General features: G+C 35.7%; 1 protein-coding gene across 3 annotated transcripts in view; it reads left to right on the forward strand.

The window, feature by feature from the left end:
- The window catches only part of ETV1 (ETS variant transcription factor 1), an 86,537-nt gene that overhangs the window by 47,614 nt on the left and 19,813 nt on the right, over nt 1-19,110 (forward strand). For all 3 annotated transcript variants that reach the window (XM_090287146.1, XM_090287145.1, XM_090287147.1), the window contains 2 exons: nt 726-914; nt 4,800-5,047. In XM_090287146.1, the coding sequence (XP_090143272.1) occupies nt 726-914; nt 4,800-5,047 (437 nt within the window). The remainder of the gene's footprint in view (nt 1-725; nt 915-4,799; nt 5,048-19,110) is intronic.

A 19,110-nucleotide genomic window follows, 5' to 3' on the forward strand; every position in this document is an offset into this window, starting at 1 on the left:
ACGGTGGGAGTCAACTGAGATTCGTGAACGAGCTCACTCATTATTCCTCTCTGAGTGTTTACGATTTAGTCTATGACAATAGGACTGTGTACCAAAGAACATTATGTTGTACTTATACTCCAAGAAAGTTTAAATATATCAGAGAGATTTTAATTTGCCGCATTAATCTTTATTATCCTATGTGAGGAAGTTAATGCCAAGCACCATTTATTATATATATAAAATGAAAATAGAGCAAAAGCATTGCATTCTTAAAATTCCACCACTAATAAAGTCAAGCCAAGTATGGTCTCCATCTTATTATACTGATGTTCTTGTTCTAAAATCTAATGTAATATAAATTATAATAGGAGAATAATTTGATGACGTAGGAAAGATCTATGAAGTATGCTCAAGGACATATCAAAAATGGACAGAATTAATGCTTTCAGAGATAAAGCTTTCCTTATACTAAGTTTGTATATGTATTAAATATATATACATTTTACATTTATTCTGCTACTCTTTTATTAACTATGTTATTTTTCTATTTAAGTGTGTAGCAGTTTTGAAGATTACATGTTTTAGAGTGACAAACACCAAAGACATAAAATTCTAACTTCCTTATGAATTAAGCCTAAAATGTGCTTTTGTTTCCTTGGATTGGAAATGTCTTTCTTTTTTTTTTTTTTTTTTAACTTGCTGCAAAGAAACAAATATTCTCTCTTTCTTTTTTTCTCGGGTAGTGCCTATGATCAGAAGCCACAAGTGGGAATGAGGCCCTCCAACCCCCCAACCCCATCCAGCACCCCCGTGTCCCCACTCCATCATGCATCTCCCAACTCAGCGCACACCCCGAAACCCGAACACACCTTCCCGGCTCACCTCCCCCCGTCGCAGCCCATGCAGGACAGCAGATACCCCATGGACCACAGGTACACTGCAAATACTGCTTGTGTAAAAAATTGTTTCTGATACTTTTGAAAGAAATTCTGTTACCAATTCCGAAGACCTGTAGTAGATTTAAGGTGAGCATGCTAATTTTGCCCATCTGGGCAAAATATTTTTAGAAAGAGCTTGCTCTATGGATAGTTGTAATTTGTGGAGAAGGTCATTTATAAAACAGCCATTTTGTAAACATTTAAATTTGTTGCTAAAATGGAAAATTAATCTGTATGCTGACATTTGGACGTTTTTCTTTCACTTTGCCTGAATTAAATTGCTTCACTTACACTTTAAATCAGATCATCCCATTTTTTATGAGCATATGTGTGTACTTGTTCTATAAAGTTAGGAGACAAATTTTAGTAGGTGGCTTATGGAATTAGGTTTTTTACCTTAGATTGAATGGCATAGCTGTACACAGTTTTGCAGGATAGAACTTATTTGATTAAAACCATTTTCGATCCTTTCCACGTGATGAATATTTTGTGTGAGTAGACGCATGACCCTGGACATTGAGAGTATAAAGTTAAAGAGATAGAGACCAAGTTATTATTACTTAGAAAGGAGCAAGGCAAGAACCAGAGCATGGACCTGGGAGGAATGCTGTGGTGAGTAATTCTTGATTCCTAGAAATGAGTAAATCTATGTTTAAATAAAATATTGGGATGCTTTTAGAGGTCTTAATTATCTGACTTAAAACACAGGTGGATTATATATAGCTTTCTTCCTTCCCCTTCTACTTTGTTCTTATACCGAGCCAGTGGTTGCCTGGTAGATGTTGAGCTCTATGGGAGAAAATCCAAAAGACCCAATCTGTATACGTTTGATGAGTGTGTGATATAATATTCCCCCCATGTCTGACTCCAAGCTATCAATGTGACAACCTTGAATGTGGAATTGGAAAGAGATGTTCAGTAGCACTAAATTCTATAGTATTTTCTACCATATAGAGACTATAGTCATAACCTTAAGAGCACAATAGTCAGGTGTAGTAGTATAATAATTAGAAAGTTAGGAGTTTTGAGCAGTAATAGCCTTTGTTCTTAATATAATTTTAATGGTAACTTTACATAATTAACTTCTTAATGGCTATCTTTAATAATGGACTCACAGAATTTCTGAAAATTTAACGTAAGCCCATGCCAACGGACTCTGACATGCCATTATCAAAATAAGTCCTCCAAAGGCATCATCTAGATCAGCAGAGGAAACCAGAAGAGGTGCCACTGGCAACTTGCTGAGAGTAAGGGGACACTCAGATCTGTTTTTGATAGGTTATTTAATGCAAGTTCAGTAATCTCAAATTCAGTAAAACTTTTTGCATGAAAGGATAAGATGAAGGCATTCTCTCCAATGTGGAACTAAGCCGTATCTCTTCTACCTTTGTTTCCATCACCAAGTTCTCCTTCCCTTCTCACCAATAGACTTGAGAACTTGTCAGAGCGCAGTGGTATGTGCATCTGTGTAAACAGTTTTGTAAACACAGATGAAAGAAATCGTATTGCAGGGCGGGCCATTAAACAGATGCACATTGTGCAGGGCTAAGAGGGAAAAAGAGTGAAAAAAAGCAGCATAATTTTCATTTTGTCCACTTCTGGTGACTTCCCAGAGTTCTTGACACCTGAGTCTCTTACTCTTCAAACGAGTGCCAGAATTCTAGATGGTGTAGTTGGCTGTGTGTGCAGAATCCTTGTTTCTTATGGAAGGTGACTGGGGAACAAGCAGTGAGCCTGTTTTTAGGTGACCTAACTTGAAAGGCTTTAGCCAAATCCATTTTAGTTTCTCTACTTGAAGTCAAATATCTGAGACTGAGAACAGCCGGTCCGGAACTATAAGAGGGAAGCTCAGGGTCTTTTCCCATTGCCCCCCCATTGTGTTTTGAGGACAGTACCAGCTGGCCATTCCCAGGAAAATCTCTGAAGCCTTATGTTTATGAGGAGGATTTCTTGGAGGGCTCTAGCCAACAAATGACAGTCCCTCAGTTATAAATGGCAAATTTGCTCTGGGAACAGATCCGTTCCCCAAATAGCCCCCTCCAGCCTGGGCACCCCACCTCACTCTGGGCTGCACCCTGCCTTCTTTCCTGAGGCTCGTTCTGCTCCCCAGGCCAGGCCTTTGGCACCTGTTCCTGAGCCCGCTGTGAAGGAGCCCAGTCTCCTTTTTTCAGTGTGTCCCACTCTGTAGAGGCTGTTCTTTTCTTTATCCAAGAGTTCATCAGCATGCTGTCCTTCCCTATTAACTCTCTTCCAGGAGCTTCTTGAGTCACTTTCTCTTTACAGTAGATCAGTAGCTTATAAGAATGGCACCAAAAACGTGTAGCTTCCTATGAAGCATGTGCGTTTGATCTATATCATGGTCCTCAGAAAGGACCAACTGGAATCAGGTCAATTCCTAAAAACAAATGGTTTGATTCCTTACCAAGCTTTTCGTACAAGTTCTATTAACCTTCTTTTAAGGCTTCACAAAAGTGAGCTGGTTTCTTATTTTAACTTCAAGTTACAATTTTTCTAATTCACTCCTTGACAGGTCTTAATGATGATTTCTGTGTCTTTTTTTGGCTGATGAAATATACAAAGGAAGGGAAGTGAATGCCATGCCAGTCAGCCTGTTTTTGCAATATTGGAGTTTCTAAGTTTATTGTCTGCAGGTATAGGTGGAATTCCAGTGGTTTCCAGAGCAGCCAGGGAAGAGAGAGCTAAATCACCGAGTAGAGTGTTCTTAGAAATGTTGAAGCAACTGCTTTACAATTCTTTAGCATGTATCTTATTTTCATTTAATGTTACCAAAATTAAATGTTAACTTTCCAAATTAAAGTCTCTGTAATGTTTCTAGTGAGGCAAGGGGGTTGGGGAAGAAGTGAGTTAATAGGCTTTTATTTGCTCATAGTGATGTTGGATAGGTTATTTTTAAGCACTCCTGGGCATTTTTAGAGCACTTTTAAATCTTTAATTAATCCACATCTTTGTGGTGGGTCAATGATATTATGGACGAGAAACACAGAACCAAACAATTACGTGTTTAGCCAGTCGTTCCAAGGCATAACTAAGAAGGAAGGAGCAGAGACTCACTCTTAGTCTTCTGCTAAAGCCTAAGAACTTCCTCATGACCTAACAGCACAACCTGTCCTAAATCTAGGCAAGACACCATGTTATTTCCATCTTTGGAGCTCTGCTCTATATTTTATGCTTATTTTTATCAACCTGAGGTTTTTGTATGAAGCTATTGGAAGCCAATGTGTTGTGTGTTACTGTTTGACAGTAAAGAGATAGTCTTTTAAAAATCAGCTTGGATTAGTCTCTATATTTTCTAGTTTTATTGAGCACTAGTATATAATGTTATGTAGGACATTGTTGAAAATTTTAGACCCTTCCCATTCCTCTTTACCTCGTAAGTAAGTAAGTAGGTTTTTAGGTTGATTTTGTTTGTTTATTTGCTTATAGTTTGGTGCAGAATTAAACAATAGAGGATGCAGTTTAAGGTCAGATTCTTTCATATTTTTCCTAGCGTATAATTATTTGAGACCTTCTTAATATGGAAATTTGGTAAATGATCCAACTGACTTAGAAGTGAGCATTTTTACTGTAATATTTCTTCAAAATAGTGTACTGTTCTCCTAGCCCTTCTCAAAGCACTCCTTTGCTGTATTGTACCAGAATGATGTTGCAAAGATTTAATTAGAAAGGGAACACCTGACATATTATGATTTAAAAGCCGAGTGCTACTGATCCAGGAAGGAGAAATCTAGTCTTTGTTACAGATTTATACTTTGAATCAATTAGGTATCATGTTGATTAAACAGTTAAAAAATTGTATCAATGTTTCAAAGAATATTCCTCGTTATTTTTTTATCCGAAACATGTTCTCTTATTTCCCAGATTTCGCCGCCAGCTTTCTGAACCCTGTAATTCCTTTCCTCCATTGCCGACAATGCCAAGGGAAGGACGTCCCATGTACCAACGGCAGATGTCTGAGCCCAACATCCCCTTCCCACCTCAAGGCTTTAAGCAGGAGTACCATGACCCAGTGTATGAACACAACACCCTGGTTGGTGGTGCGCCCAGTCAAAGCTTCCCCCCTCCTCTGATGATTAAACAGGAACCCAGAGATTTTGCATATGATTCAGGTAGGCCCGTGTTTTAAGTTGCATTTAAGGCATCTTTTCACTGGCTTGTCCCTTTGATTAGTGTTGGCATCAGTCTTGGTGGCTCCTGACCGTTTTTTGTTTGTTTGTTTGTTTGTTTTTCATTTTTGGTGGAATCTTTCTGATTTTATCCCTTCTTTGAGTCTTTCTCTATATGTGAAGGATGGTTGTTTTGTCATGAACTGATGGTTAAAATAGTGTCTAGATATGAAACCAGTCCAAAGAAGGGTGCAATTTATAATATTAGACACATTCTCAGCCCAAGAGGGTAAGTAACCTTGTGATTCTTTTCTGGATTCTGTGCTTTTTTCCCCTTTCTCTGTTTTCTACTACAGCTCTATTTAATAAGTGTTTACAGAAAGTAATGTTCATCTGTACTGGATCACTTATTGCTTATAACTGTTTGTTTGTTTTTTCATTATTGGTGGTAAGATTCCAAGGGTCCAGAATTAAAGATTCTTACATACCAGGAGTGGAATACAAAACTACAGATGTATGGTTTACTCACAGAGTTTTTAGCTTTAGTTTAGGTTAGCAGAAAGGCCTCACCAAGCAGCATATCAAAATAGAGAAGGGATTTTCCTTAAAAGTAAGGAGCATTTAAATCTATTGCAGATGTTACCACCAAATTCGACCTTGAGACCTTAGAAGAATTACTTAACTCATTTGTGCTTAGTTTCTCCTGTTGGAATCTCAAAATCAGGACATCTGCTTTTCAGATATCTCAGGGAAAAAAATTTAAGGATAAAATAAAAGCTAATGTTTATAAGGTGGGCACCATGTTTGCAAAATACTAACATTGTAACTGAGGTCAGTAGATGGTTGTGGACTTGGAAATGTTTTAAAACAATGTAATTTCGTTTTGTTTACATGCAAAGTTGTGGATGTTCTTTATGAAGGAACTATTGCTTTTCCAGAAACAACTCTGCTGAGTTTTTCTATCAGTTCTACTTGAGGAAAGAAAATTGTCTCTGGGTCTTGAGTTTCCAACTTGCATAAAGTTACTTGCTTTATTATAAACTTCCCTTAAAAGTGTGGCAAGAAGGAGCCCTATAACTGAGAGCTCCCTCTGGCCTCTGGCCATGCTTCCTCATTGGGCAAGAAATTCAAAAGAAGAACTGCCCATTCAGAGGCCATGCCTCCACTTCTAGGTGGCATACCAGCTACCCAAGATCCATGAAAACTCTGCCAGCCCTCCCAGGTTCCAGTTTTCTTAAGGCAGAGCACACTGCTCCTGTGTGTACTCCTGAGACTAAAGAGGTGGCCAAGGGCCATCTGTTTGTAGGATGAGGTTGGAGCTTGGGGTGAGCCCATGTGCTTACATGTGAGGCCCCATGGTGCTTGTTGCTCAGTGAGTACTGGACAGAGAGGAAGAGGCAAGAGGTGGGGTGGGCTGGGGTTTGAGCTCTTGTGGAAGCTGGCTCCACACCATCCTATTCCAGGGCTAATCTTAGAAAATTCCCAAGTTCTAGGTTTGACCCAGTTCTTTAGGTTGTTACGATGGTATACTTTTTAAAAAATGGCAGGAGAGTATGTATTTATTTTTTTGTGTGCCCATTTTTTAGTTTAATTATTTTTATTGTGTTTTTTATTACCATTTAGTCCCCTTACACCGACCCCCCTGCAGTCACCACACTGTTGTCCATGAGCATGGGTCCATTTTCCTTTTTGTTCGATCCATCCACCCTCTAGCCTCCTCTAGCCCACTAGCTGTCATCCTGCTATCTATGAGTCTGTCTCTATTTTGCTTTTTAGTTCAGTTTGTTCATTAGATTCTATATATGAGTGAAATCATATGGTATTTGTCTTTCTCTGACTGGCCTATTTCACTTAGCATAATGTTCCCCAGGTCCATTCATGCTGTTGCAAAGGGTAAAATTTTCTTCTTTTTTGTATCCGAGTTGTATTCCATTCTGTAAATGTCCCATAGTTGTTTTATCTGCTCATCAAACTGCTGGACACTTGGGTTGCTTCCATATCTTGGCCACTGTGAATAACACTGCAGTAAACAGGGGTGCTTATTTATCACTTTGTTAATAATTTTTTAAAAATTAAGCATATGGTTGAAGGCCTTTATTTGAAATCTTGGCTGAGGCCCTATAATTTGAAGGCTATCTGAAAATGTACTGCAGCGGGTTCAGTTTAGAACCATTTTTAATTGCCCATGATTTACATACATATAAGAACCCTGCAATACAATGGATTTTATTGTAGGGAAGATTTATTTTTCTCTGTAAATTTCAAATCCTGTTATCCTTATTCTCATTAGAACTTTGTGTTCTCCAAATGACATTTAAATTTGCTGCATAGTTTTTTGAATTCACTATAATTTCAAGGATCTTTACATGAAAATCATATAAAATAGCTCAGATAATTGGTTCAAAGGCACTTAAAGAGCATAGCATTTAAGAAGTTTCCTTGTGTGTTGTAGAAATGCTTTTATATGTATAATCCCAGCAAGATTAATGCTGAAACCATTTTCTTGATTTTGTGGAGATTGTATATAATCTCTTCTCATTGATACTACATATGAAATTGTATGTAACATGGTGTTGAGGATGTGTAACTTTTCTTTAGAAGATGTGAACCAAACAAGGAAGCAATTTAGATAATCCAGTGAGGGCAAAAATAGGAGCTGGTGCTATGAGATTTAATTGCGTTATTTATGAGATGTACGTAATATGAACTTCAGAGTCAGAAATTCACCCTCAAAATCACAAATTCAGTTGCTTGTAACCTAAGAAGCATAGTCCATGTCTTAGCTCAGGCTATTATATTAAAATACCATTGACTGGGACCATCGGACTGGGAAGCTTAAAAAACAGACATCTATTTCCAATAGGTCTGCAGGCCAGGATATCCAAGATCAAGGTGCTAGCAGATTCAGTTCCTGGTGAGGCCCCTCTTCCTGGCTTTCAGATGGACACTTTCTCCCGTGGAGGAGAAAGATCACGAGTGAGCTCTAGTCCCTCTATCTCTTCTTATAAGGACACTGATCCCACCATGGGTGCCCCACCCTCATGAGCTAATCTAATCCTAATTACCTTTCAAAGGCCACACTTCAAAATAGTCACATTAGGCAGTATGGCTTCAACAATGAATTTTGAGTACACAGTTATTTAGTCCATAATAGTTCAGTACACTATTTTAAAGATTTTAGTGCATCTCTTGTAAGTGTAATATAGACCTTGTAAATGACACGTAAAATACTTGTTTAATATTTGAGAAGCTGTTAGTATATGGTATGTTCTCCCTTATAAATTTAACTTCAAATTGCTGAAGTTGTACAATACCTTTGATTTGTTTCAATATTACCAATAGGATACAGTTCTGTTTTGGTTGAGTAGTTGACTAGTAAAGTTGTATTTTCTGGACGTGGTCTAAAAGAACTGTAGCAGCAGTGTAACCAAGGCCTATGAAAAATTAATTAGTGGATATCAATATATTTTACTGGCCATTAAATTGCTGCAATTAAGTTGACACATCTGCACATGTCATACATTGTGGTCAATAAGTATGATCTTCAGATATTTTGTTTTGTTGTCATTGGTTCTTCATCCTTGCTGAACACATTAAATGACCCTTATAGGAAATCTAGTGCATTTTTCACTGAATCATTGATTTCTTGGTTCACCTATTGATGTTAAACAAATTGCATGTTAGAGACTATGTTATGTGATTTAAAAACAATGTAAAAACATTTAAATCAGTTTGCTCAGTGTCTGTGATCCAGGGTTGTCCGTTCAGAAGGCCTCTAGAACTCTTCATTGCTTAATTCAGTACAACGTAAATGTTGTGAAAATAAAAGAAGCTTTGTAAATGAAAAGGCTGCATGATTATGTTTCTAATAAAGCCTGACATTAATTATGACATGGGAAATGGAAGGTCTATTAGTTATAATTATAATTACAGGAATGCAATTTCAACTGCAGAATATTTAAGCTAAAAAGGCAAAATATTAATAGAGTAGACATTTTTATTCAGGAGAAAAGAAAAGAAAAACTTGGATCAGAAGACACTGAGCAGATAAGACATTGATATTTAGGGCCAGTTGGTGAACCAGTACAATGTGATCATGATTGTATTATATTGAGTTCAAAGTAGTTTGATGGCATCTATTATTGTTTCCCTTCTCTTAATCTCGAGCCAATGGTGCTGCACAAAGAAATATATAGGTTTCTTGTTGGTTGGCTGGTTCTTCCTGAATTTTCCATGATTTTCTCTTTTCCCTGAAGGCTAACTGACCACATAAAAAAGGTTGAGTATTTGTTGAGTGCTTCATTTGGAGTGCATTGTGCAGTGCCTATTTTCATAGAATCATAGTTATTTTCCCATTTTCATGCGTGCCTATGAGGTTCACCAGTTCAGAATGCCCAGTGAGGCACATAATGTAGATATTGATCACATTTTGCTAGAGCTGTGTTAGGTGATTGTTTGGTTTTTGTGTTTGTTTGTTTGTTTGTTTCTTTCTTTCTTTTTTTTTTTTTTTTTTTTTGTTAGCTTAGAATAGCATTTTAAGGGGTGGTGGGCAAATGAAACTGAAGTTTCATGACTGGGAGGTATCTTTTAAACTAATTAGAATAATAAGTAACCTAAGAGCTGGAGATGAAGACTAGGAAGGAGACCTTTCAGGGACATGAAGGTGGTGGGAAAGGAGGAAGAAGAAGGAGAGGGGACAGGGAAAGCTGACATGTTTCCAAAGGAAAACGTTTTTTGTATTTTTTGTGTCTTTATTGGGCCACTCCTGCTGGCATTGATGAGGTGTTCTTTCACTTTGAGGACATACCATTTATGTGGTGGCAAGGGATGTTAACACTATTTTAAACTGGCGAATTGACACAAATTGTTGTTGCGTAGAATTATTAAACTTTGAATTCATGAACTCTTGGAGATTACCTAGTTTATATTCCTTCTCCACATCCCTGTTGAACAGATAATATGTTCAAGGCTCATCCAGGTTAACGTACCATCAGTTACATAGATGATGTGTGAAAACAACCAAAACAAGAATCAAGGTTTTATTATTCTTAGTTCAGTGCACTGTTCAGTCTGTCTTTCTGTATAATTGTCCAAAATAAGGTACTTTAATCGATAATTAGTTACATATATTATTGATCCTGTTCTCTAATTTTTGAACTATTTTTCTATGGTTTTGAAAAGCTCTACATTATCCAGGGCAATTAAAATATCTGTATTATGACCAAAGGTATGCTTTTTCTCATCTGGAGGTGTGTATTTCACAACAGATAGTTCTCCATTTTTTCTGTTAGGTGCTCCCTGATGTACGATAGGAAAATATAGGACCTCAAATGATATTTAGACTTTAAATGCATTCATTTCTTTTCTAAAAATATATCATGCACAAGAGTTAAGATTTCCGGTGAAGAAGGAAAAACGACAAATTAATGGCCCATCCAGATCTAACATCTGTGATTAAATGAACTTTGAATTTGTCATAGCCTTCTTATTGGACTTCACTCTTTGTTAAAACCTCTGATAGCTCGATGGCTTAAAATTTAACTAGAGCACTCATTTTCAAATTTTTGTCAGTGAATCCATTTTTCACCAGAAAGATTAAGAGGAACTGCTATACATAAAAGAGAAGTAAGAAAAGCTTACATTCAAAAAAATAAGATGGGCTTTTTCTATCCTCCATTTTTAAATGCATTTATTCTTTGTGCATGCAACCCCTCCTGCGTTCCCCAGGTATTTCTTTATCACCTTGGGACCTTGATGAAGGCCGATAGACAAAGCTTTAAATTTCAAGAACAATTATCTGTCCTTAGAATGCTGAAAAATTTAATACAGGCAGAGGAATGATGAAATAAGTACTGAAACATATTTATTGCATCTTAAATATGTTAAAACTAGGAATACATTTAACTTTTCATCTGTCAGAGCTGACCAGTTTATCTGGTACTCACAGAGGCACAAGCTGGCAATTTAATCAAGAGAGTTAAATAGCCGTGGCCTTCTGAAATTGCAGGAAGGGAAGTTTTTATGTTGTAAATGCTATTCTATGTTTTGATGTGATGGTGGGTACTCGTTTTAGTCATATAGTAGGGAAGGAATTTCTTATGTTGCTTCTAGTAAGCATTGCTTGGGATTCCCCCTTGTAGGGTTTATAATATAGTTTTAGAGTGAAAGTTTCAGGATGTAATCAGTGGATGACAGAGCAAGAAGAACATAATTATTTTTTGCAGCCACATAGAAGTGTAAATAAATAGTGCTTTCTGTGTTTGGGGATGATTTGTTAGGGCCTCAATAAACTGACTCACTTGCACAAAATTGAAACAAACAAAATTGAGAAGACTAAAATCACCCAGTAGTTTATCTCTAAACTATTATTGCTATGATTGTTACTACTGTTACTCTAGTAATATCTTAGGAATTCTGTTATCAGGATATATTATATTTTAAAATGATTTCTTATTTATGTATAAGAGGAGATATGTTGTAGGGAAATTGAACTCATACATACATATTTCCTAATAACTTTTCTTACATCCTTTCTGAACAATTCAGTTACGCATGTGTAATCAACCAAAAATATTGTTCAAGAAACACAAGGAATGCAGTGATTACAAAAGGAAACTATTGAAAAATGCTAATTAAAGTCAGATGGAACAGAGGGAGAAGTAAAGGCTACTGATATTTATTTTGAATGTCTAGGCCTTCCATAAACTAGCAACTTGTCCTTTTCAAAATGGAAGGCTCCGTGATTAATTATTTTAATTTTTAAAAATATGAAATACTACAGTTGAAAACATGCTATTTTATTTCATCATTTTTATTTACATATCTTTGAACCACCTTAAAAAGTAATCTCTAAAAGAATACTGAAGTTTTTCTCAAGCTTTGGAAAAAGAATGTTATTTAGGGATTAATAATTCAATGTATGTTCACTTTTCAGCGGTCTCACTCTGTCCCATGTTTCCTCTGGATGCTAGATTATAGAATGTTTGAGCATCTTCCCACCTGGCTGTAGCAAGTATTTTAATTTTGAACTGCAAAATATGGCAGTAACTTTATCCTCTGCAATTTTCTTTACCAGATATTAGAAACTGGAAGATAAATATTAAATTGTCATACCACTATTGTATATGATCCTTCACAGGTTTAAAACCAAAAACAGGCATTTTTCATATTTCTCTTCATTCCTTTTTCTATAGGCATGATAAAGTCTCATACAAAATAGTTTAGGGATATATACTGGGACTGTTGATTGCAACTGTGTTCCTCTATGGCTTCAAGTCACCAGAATAAAAATGTTTTCTCACCTCTGTAGTCAAGGATAGTTAGAGATGGCTGATAAAACTTATTATATGTTAAACAGTATTCAGTATGGTATTTTCACAAATCATTCCTGTAATTGCTCAAAAATAGCTTCCTTTCCTCCTCAAGGCTCTAGATATTTATTTTTTTTTTTAGTTTGACCACGTATAGTAATTTCTGGGACAGTGGTGGTTCTCTTTCCATGAGCTGTGACTTTTTGTACCTGATCCATAGCACTCCCTAATGCTGATCCCTCGGCCCTGACCCATTACTGAGCGTCATTTGCTTACAGCCACATTTTCTCCTGAAATGTGGCAGGTCATTTTTTCCCCTCTCCTAACGTTAAAACTATTGCTTCAAGAAATTCCAGTGGAGAATCACTTGAGAATTTAAAGGAATGAGCTATTGATCCTTCAGAAAATGTTAACATCTTATCTGTTTTTCTAACATCTGAAGATAATTTTCTTTTACTCAGTGACTTGTGGACTAGATCACTTCATCTCTCATTTTTTGGTGCTTCGATTGTGAAAAGTGACAGTGAGGTCTTCCTAATTGATTTTGTTTTTATAATAGAGGCCATGGATTGACCTTACTACTTAACTTTGTTTTTTTAATTGCTTAGTGTATCTCATATGGGTTTTCCTCATTCGTTTCTGAGTTAAAATAGCAAATCTCCCCAAACAGTCCTCTGGTCCACTGTATCAGTTTTTCTAAGAAATACTTAAATATGCTCTGAATCTACAGTTACAGTAAGTGGCACTGGCTAGTGATTTGATTTGAGAATTGAGACTATGGTCTGGATTTACTCTTTATGCATTAGCACAGGTCAAATGGACAGGGACTGCATTTAAGTCAGTAATGGAAGGCCGAAGGCTGTCTTAAACCAATCACATCAGTTTTACCCATGACGGATTGATCCCCAGGGGCAGAGCCCTGTAAGCATTTCTCTTACATGAATGGACTCTATAGAGCCTGGAGTTTCATTCATAAAATGGAGACTGAAAGGAAACACACACACTCACTCCCTCTCCTTCTCTGGAATGTTCATTTATACAGAGCTGAAGGGTGTAGTGTTCCATCAGCTGCTGCTTTTGCCAGTTGACTGGAAGTAATGATTAATGCTCATTGGTCCTGCCTGCATGTAACCCGACACTATTATGGCCTTGCAGTGTTCCTAATGTATAGTGAATGAGAAGACAACATTCTCAAATCAGAAACATAAACAGGAACTGGTGGGTCTGAATTCCATTCAAATATGTCATTTCAGCCACACAGTGTTTGTCTAACTTGGATTTTACAGGCAGGAAAGGGGGAAGGGAGGGCTAATCTGCTTGTGAGTTGTTCTAGCTTTAAAAAGGGGAATTAGAAGGGAGAGGGGAGACTACTTTTACAGTGTGAGAATTTTAGTTTCTTTTTAAGGAAAACAACCGGGGTGCTTAGGCCCAGAACGGCTTATTGCAAGTGGACGAAATGAACATACAACTTTTTATATGCGTACCTAAGATTTGAAATTAAATAGGACAGTTTAAAGGTGCATATTTGGATTGCTGTGTGTGTGTGTGTGTGTGTGTGTGTGTGTGTGTTCCATGATTGTGAAAAGGAGTGGTGGGGAGGTAAATATTATTTTTAAAAAAAACAACAACATATTTTAGATTTAGAGTATTGTTATAAAATTTTTACACTTAAACAACTTCTCTACTTAAGTGGATTGGCTATGTAATAGTTTAGAGTAAAAGGGCAACTTTTTATTTAATAAAATACTTTAACGTTACATATGGAAAAGTTAATTGAAACCTTTATCAAGGAATTTTTGTCAGAGTAGCTAGATAACTATTGTTTTTGTCATGTGTTGTTTGTGTGTGTGTGAATTTTCTACTTAATTGTTTTTAATTCTGGACAGTTTTGCAAGGTTATGTATTGAAAGATAAATGTGAAAAACAAAACAAAACCGAAAGATTGACAAGCATGTGTTATTTTGATTTATTTACTATTCTTCTAAATTTAGAAAAGTATCTCTGAACTTTCCATTCTGATAATCCTTGTCAGTGTGCGGCTGACACTGTTCACTGCCTCATCCACATGTTTTTGTTATTCTTAGCATTAAAAAAAAAACAAGAACACCCACTTTGTGTGACACTGGCAATTTTATACAGAATCCAGGGCCTGATGTCTGTTTACTGTGTCATGTTGATCATATTTTGTTACCTCTTTTGTACTCATTTTCCTTATTTTTGAAGTGGACTGAATAATTCTCATACTTCTCTGATTTGTGTAAGGATTAACTGTGATTATATTTGTAAAGTTACCAAGATAGTATTAGGGATAGAGTAATAATAAAGGATTTCTGTTACGATTTTATCTTCCCTTCCAGAGATATCCTCAAAGACTGCTAGTCCTTGAATAAGATGTCTTTTATCATAGCTTTTATTATAGCTAATAATACAAATACAGTTTGGGGGCTAGTGGAGAAAAGACAAAATTAGACACAGATTTTTAACATTAAAACAATCACTGTGCAAGACAAATAAGAGATTGTACTATTATGCTGTTTCTGATAGTGAAACAGTCATACTGAACTTCTCAGTAGTGTTATTCATGGCCAAAGCAAGTAGAATAAACCGTCGGGATATTGTGGTGATCAGGGAGAGGTGAAAGTGAGAGGACAGAGCAATCTATGATGTATTTATTTCAAACCATGTAGATTCTAGAAGGTGAATAGTTCGATAGTAAAGCTCAACGTTAAAACTTCCTCCTCTTTTGAAAATTTCTGTGGCCTGTTTTGGCAACCGATGTCATCTTGTCTCATATTTTCTTTTAAACTTCTGGTAACTCTCAGAGTATACCAATACCCAATAAATAGTCAGGGTTACAACTGTGCTTACATGTTTCCTATCACTTGAAATTTATTTTTAACGCTAACTTAATAAAACCTTCACAGACTTGTAAAACTTGTAAAATTGTGAACCTGTTAGATCATGTAAACTAATCTTGTTTGGATCTGTTCGTCATTTGTAGAGGATAACCCCCATATACTTATGAGAAGTTTGTGGTTTTAGAAGTAAAATCCCACACTGTTATTTCATACTGTGTAGTCCTTAGTTTTAAAAGCATCTGAATGAAGATAACTGCGTTCCTTTTTTTAAAAAGATTTTGCAAACACTACTCTAGACATATAAAGACCATTGTAGCTCTCTTCTTGTCCTCTGCGTCTATCAACAGTAGGTTCAGTACATCTGAGCTGTGGTGGAAAAGATACTTCTGCAGGTTTTACATATTCACAGTTTACTAAAAATCCTAATGAGAAAGATCCCCTCTCATTGTGAAAAAGGTAATACTAAATTCATTGGTCTTAAGGTCTCAGCCAACTCCAACTTCCTGACTTCTGCACATGAGGTATTATTTTCGCATAAAGCTTTTGTAAGTGACAATAAAGAGGCCTTAAAGAATTTGACTATTTTGGTGTCACACTTTATTTCTGAAGTTAATCTAGACATAGTAATACTGGGTTTTATTTTTAGAGTTATTTACTTCTAGGTTTGAGTTATAATAGAGGGATGGCATGGGTATAAAAAATTGCCCTCCAATAACATCCTTTTCAGGAAACATAATATGAAGTCTTCTCAAATAGCTACGTGAAATCTATTCATGTGACAAGTGGAAATGCAGAGTAAAAGGATGCTATGCCAGGATGTCTATGAATGCATTTGTATTTAAATGTATCTTCATAAACCTCTTGTTATTTATGTACTCTAGAAAACTATAGGATTTTAAATATGAAACTTTGAGAGTGCCAGGAAATGAGAAAAACAAACAAAAATATAAAGTTTGACAAATTGCTCCATAATACTCATCTTGAATGAGATTGGTGTCATCATTAATTAGTTATTGATACAGTTCAGCATTTCTTTAGATAATAGGTGCATGTTTTAGAAAAACTTATTAAAGCTCCTATATATCTATCAAAATATACACACACATATGCACACTCATTTTTCACCAAGTACCCGACAACTTGAGATATGTGTCAACACACACATTTTGGCTCTGAATATTTAATGTACAAAGTTTTCCTCCACCACCAACGTACAATACACAAGTTCAGTGGACTTGATTTTGTCACATCACCTCTTCAAAGAGCTAATCAAGCCCATCTATCTTTGCTTTGCACACACATATGAAAACAAAATCTCATTAAACTGCATTACACTTATTCTTGTTTTGCTAGGATTTCTCATTTATTTTTACAGACTTATTACAGAAGTGGAAGCAGAAACACCAAATGAAGAGGGGTGTTTTCCCCCCATATTTAGAGTTTACAATCTGAAGTATACCCAGATTTGTATATTCTTTGATAATAAGCAATTTCAACACATGGTATCTCAAATGGTTGTGACAAATATTTCCTCTCTGATCTGGCCTGATTTGCTCCTAGAAACTTTGGACAGCCCATGCCCTGAAGGGAACCTTCATTCTCTACTACTGGGCAGCAAAAAAACAAGTCAGAGCAGTGCTTAACAGTATTAATGTGCAAATTCGAAACTACACTTTGTGGTCAAATGCTTGGTAAAACTTCCTAAATCAGTATTATGTCTCCCGATACAGCTTTAAAATACAAGTTAAGATACAGAGAAAAACCACTTTGTAGTTTCATACCTGCATATCTTAATTTAGAGAATTTTAACAATGTTAGTACAGATGAAGACTAATCAAATTGAGCTGTTTGGAGTATTAGTTTACTATTTTTCTTAACTTCCCCTACACTAACTAGTGCATTCAAATGATGATAATGTTTGTCTGCTTTGAATTTTTGCAGCATATTAGATCAGGTTTCATCACCATAAACTCATCTGTGGCAAATTATAGACAGTTTAGTTTCTGCATGCTGATTTGTCCCAGTCCTGATGTCATGTTGTAGAACTTTTTGATCCGTAAGTTTCAGAATAACTTAAAAAATCCTGTCTTAAATTAAATTTGCATAATTCAATTTACAGATTGAGTTTAAAACTTTAAACCATATTTACAGTAGTACTCAATATCAAGAAGTAATGCTGTACTTGACCCCTCTATGAGTCTGTCTCTCTTTTGCTTGTTAGTTCAGTTTGTTCATTAGATTCCACAAATGAGTGAAATCATCTAGTACTTGCCTTTTTTTTTTTTTTTTTTTTTTGCAAAAATGAGAAAGAATCCATGGACTTGGTCAACAGTGTGGTGTTTGCGGGGGTGAGGGGGTGGGCGGAGGTGGAAGAGGGTTTGGGGGGATAAATGGTAATGGAAAAAATGCAATGAGCAACAAATCAACCATCTCTATAGATTCATGATTTAAGCACAGCAAATCAAGGAATAAAAATAATTCTGGTACGTAATTGTTTGTAGTTTCAAGTTCACTCAATTTAAATACTTGTGAGGTTCACTTAAAAATAGATATTTTATTAGTTATAAGTACTATATATTGAATCCTCATCATTTGCAAGTATGGGTGAAATGTGCCCAAAACTTATCCCATATCGTCTTCCCAACAATCCTTTGAAAGATATCACTATTATTCCCATTTTACAGATGTGGAGGTTGAGAGTTAGAGATGCTAAAATAACTAACAGAACGTCATACTACCCTGAAATGTCAGAACTGAGATTCAAAACCAGGTCTATTAAGATGACAAGGTACATGTTTAGTGATCACTGTGTTATGCTAAAGATCTCAAGAGTATAATCTACAGACAAAGTAAAAATGTTGTCATCTTAATATTTGTGAATAGGTTAAACTATAGCTCATTACAGTTGCCGAATTTTGTAAGTTGTGTTCCCTAGAAAAATACAAGTGAATGCATATGCAGTGCCTCTGTTCCCTGCCAAAGAACATTTGCCTTTGAAGTCGCTGCCTAGCTAGTTGGGATCTTAGAAGGGCATTTAGCGAAAGTTAAAATGTAATGCCAAACTTCATTGGCTGGATTTTTTATTAGATAAGGTAGAAATGAAAGCAGCAGGCAATTTAATTAGCAGTAATTTTTCTGGGCAAGTCATTACTTTGATGAACTTCAGAGCAATGTTTATGGCTCCTAATTAACCATGTTAGTCATTTGATTGAATAATCACTTTGGAAATGTTTCTACAATTTGATTAGAGTCTGACCTACTCTGACAGTCATAAATTAACTGATATCACTTTAGGATAACATGACTTTAGTTACTTTAGGAGAATAAACTCCTCTTAGCCATAATTTTTCAGGCTTCTCTGGACTATATAAAAGACACTGATTTTAGAGATAGACTAGATTTTAAAATGCTAGCCAAGTGTCTCAATATTAAGAGCTATATGTTAATTTTATTCATTCTGGGTATAATAAATAGTATTAAGAACTGGCAAAAACACAATTATGTTCTCATATGAATTTCTTTCCTAAACTGCCATTCGGTGCTTTTTATTTATTTATTTTTAATTAGATCACAAGCTGGGCCTTTGGAAATGTATTAGAGGTTTTGGCTTTAGCCATATTTATAAGTCATTAATTTGTTATATTTTAAACAAGTATACTTTAATTATCATAGGTTAATAAATATTACAAAGTAAGTACAGCGGAATCAAGAGAGCAGCCAATTCAATAGATACATAAGTATCAGTGAAATTATTGATCATATTTTATCTGTGATATTAAATGTCTAGTTTTCCAGGATTATGCTTATTTTGTATTATGTTAGAGCACATTTATAAGATGCTTCTTCAACTTTGAATAGTGGTTTGTTGTTTTTGTTTTTGTTTTTGTTTTTTTTTCAG

This window comes from Furipterus horrens, unplaced genomic scaffold (genome assembly GCF_987537825.1).
Source record: "Furipterus horrens unplaced genomic scaffold, mFurHor1.1.pri manual_scaffold_9, whole genome shotgun sequence".
NCBI classification, from domain to species: Eukaryota; Metazoa; Chordata; class Mammalia; order Chiroptera; family Furipteridae; genus Furipterus; species Furipterus horrens.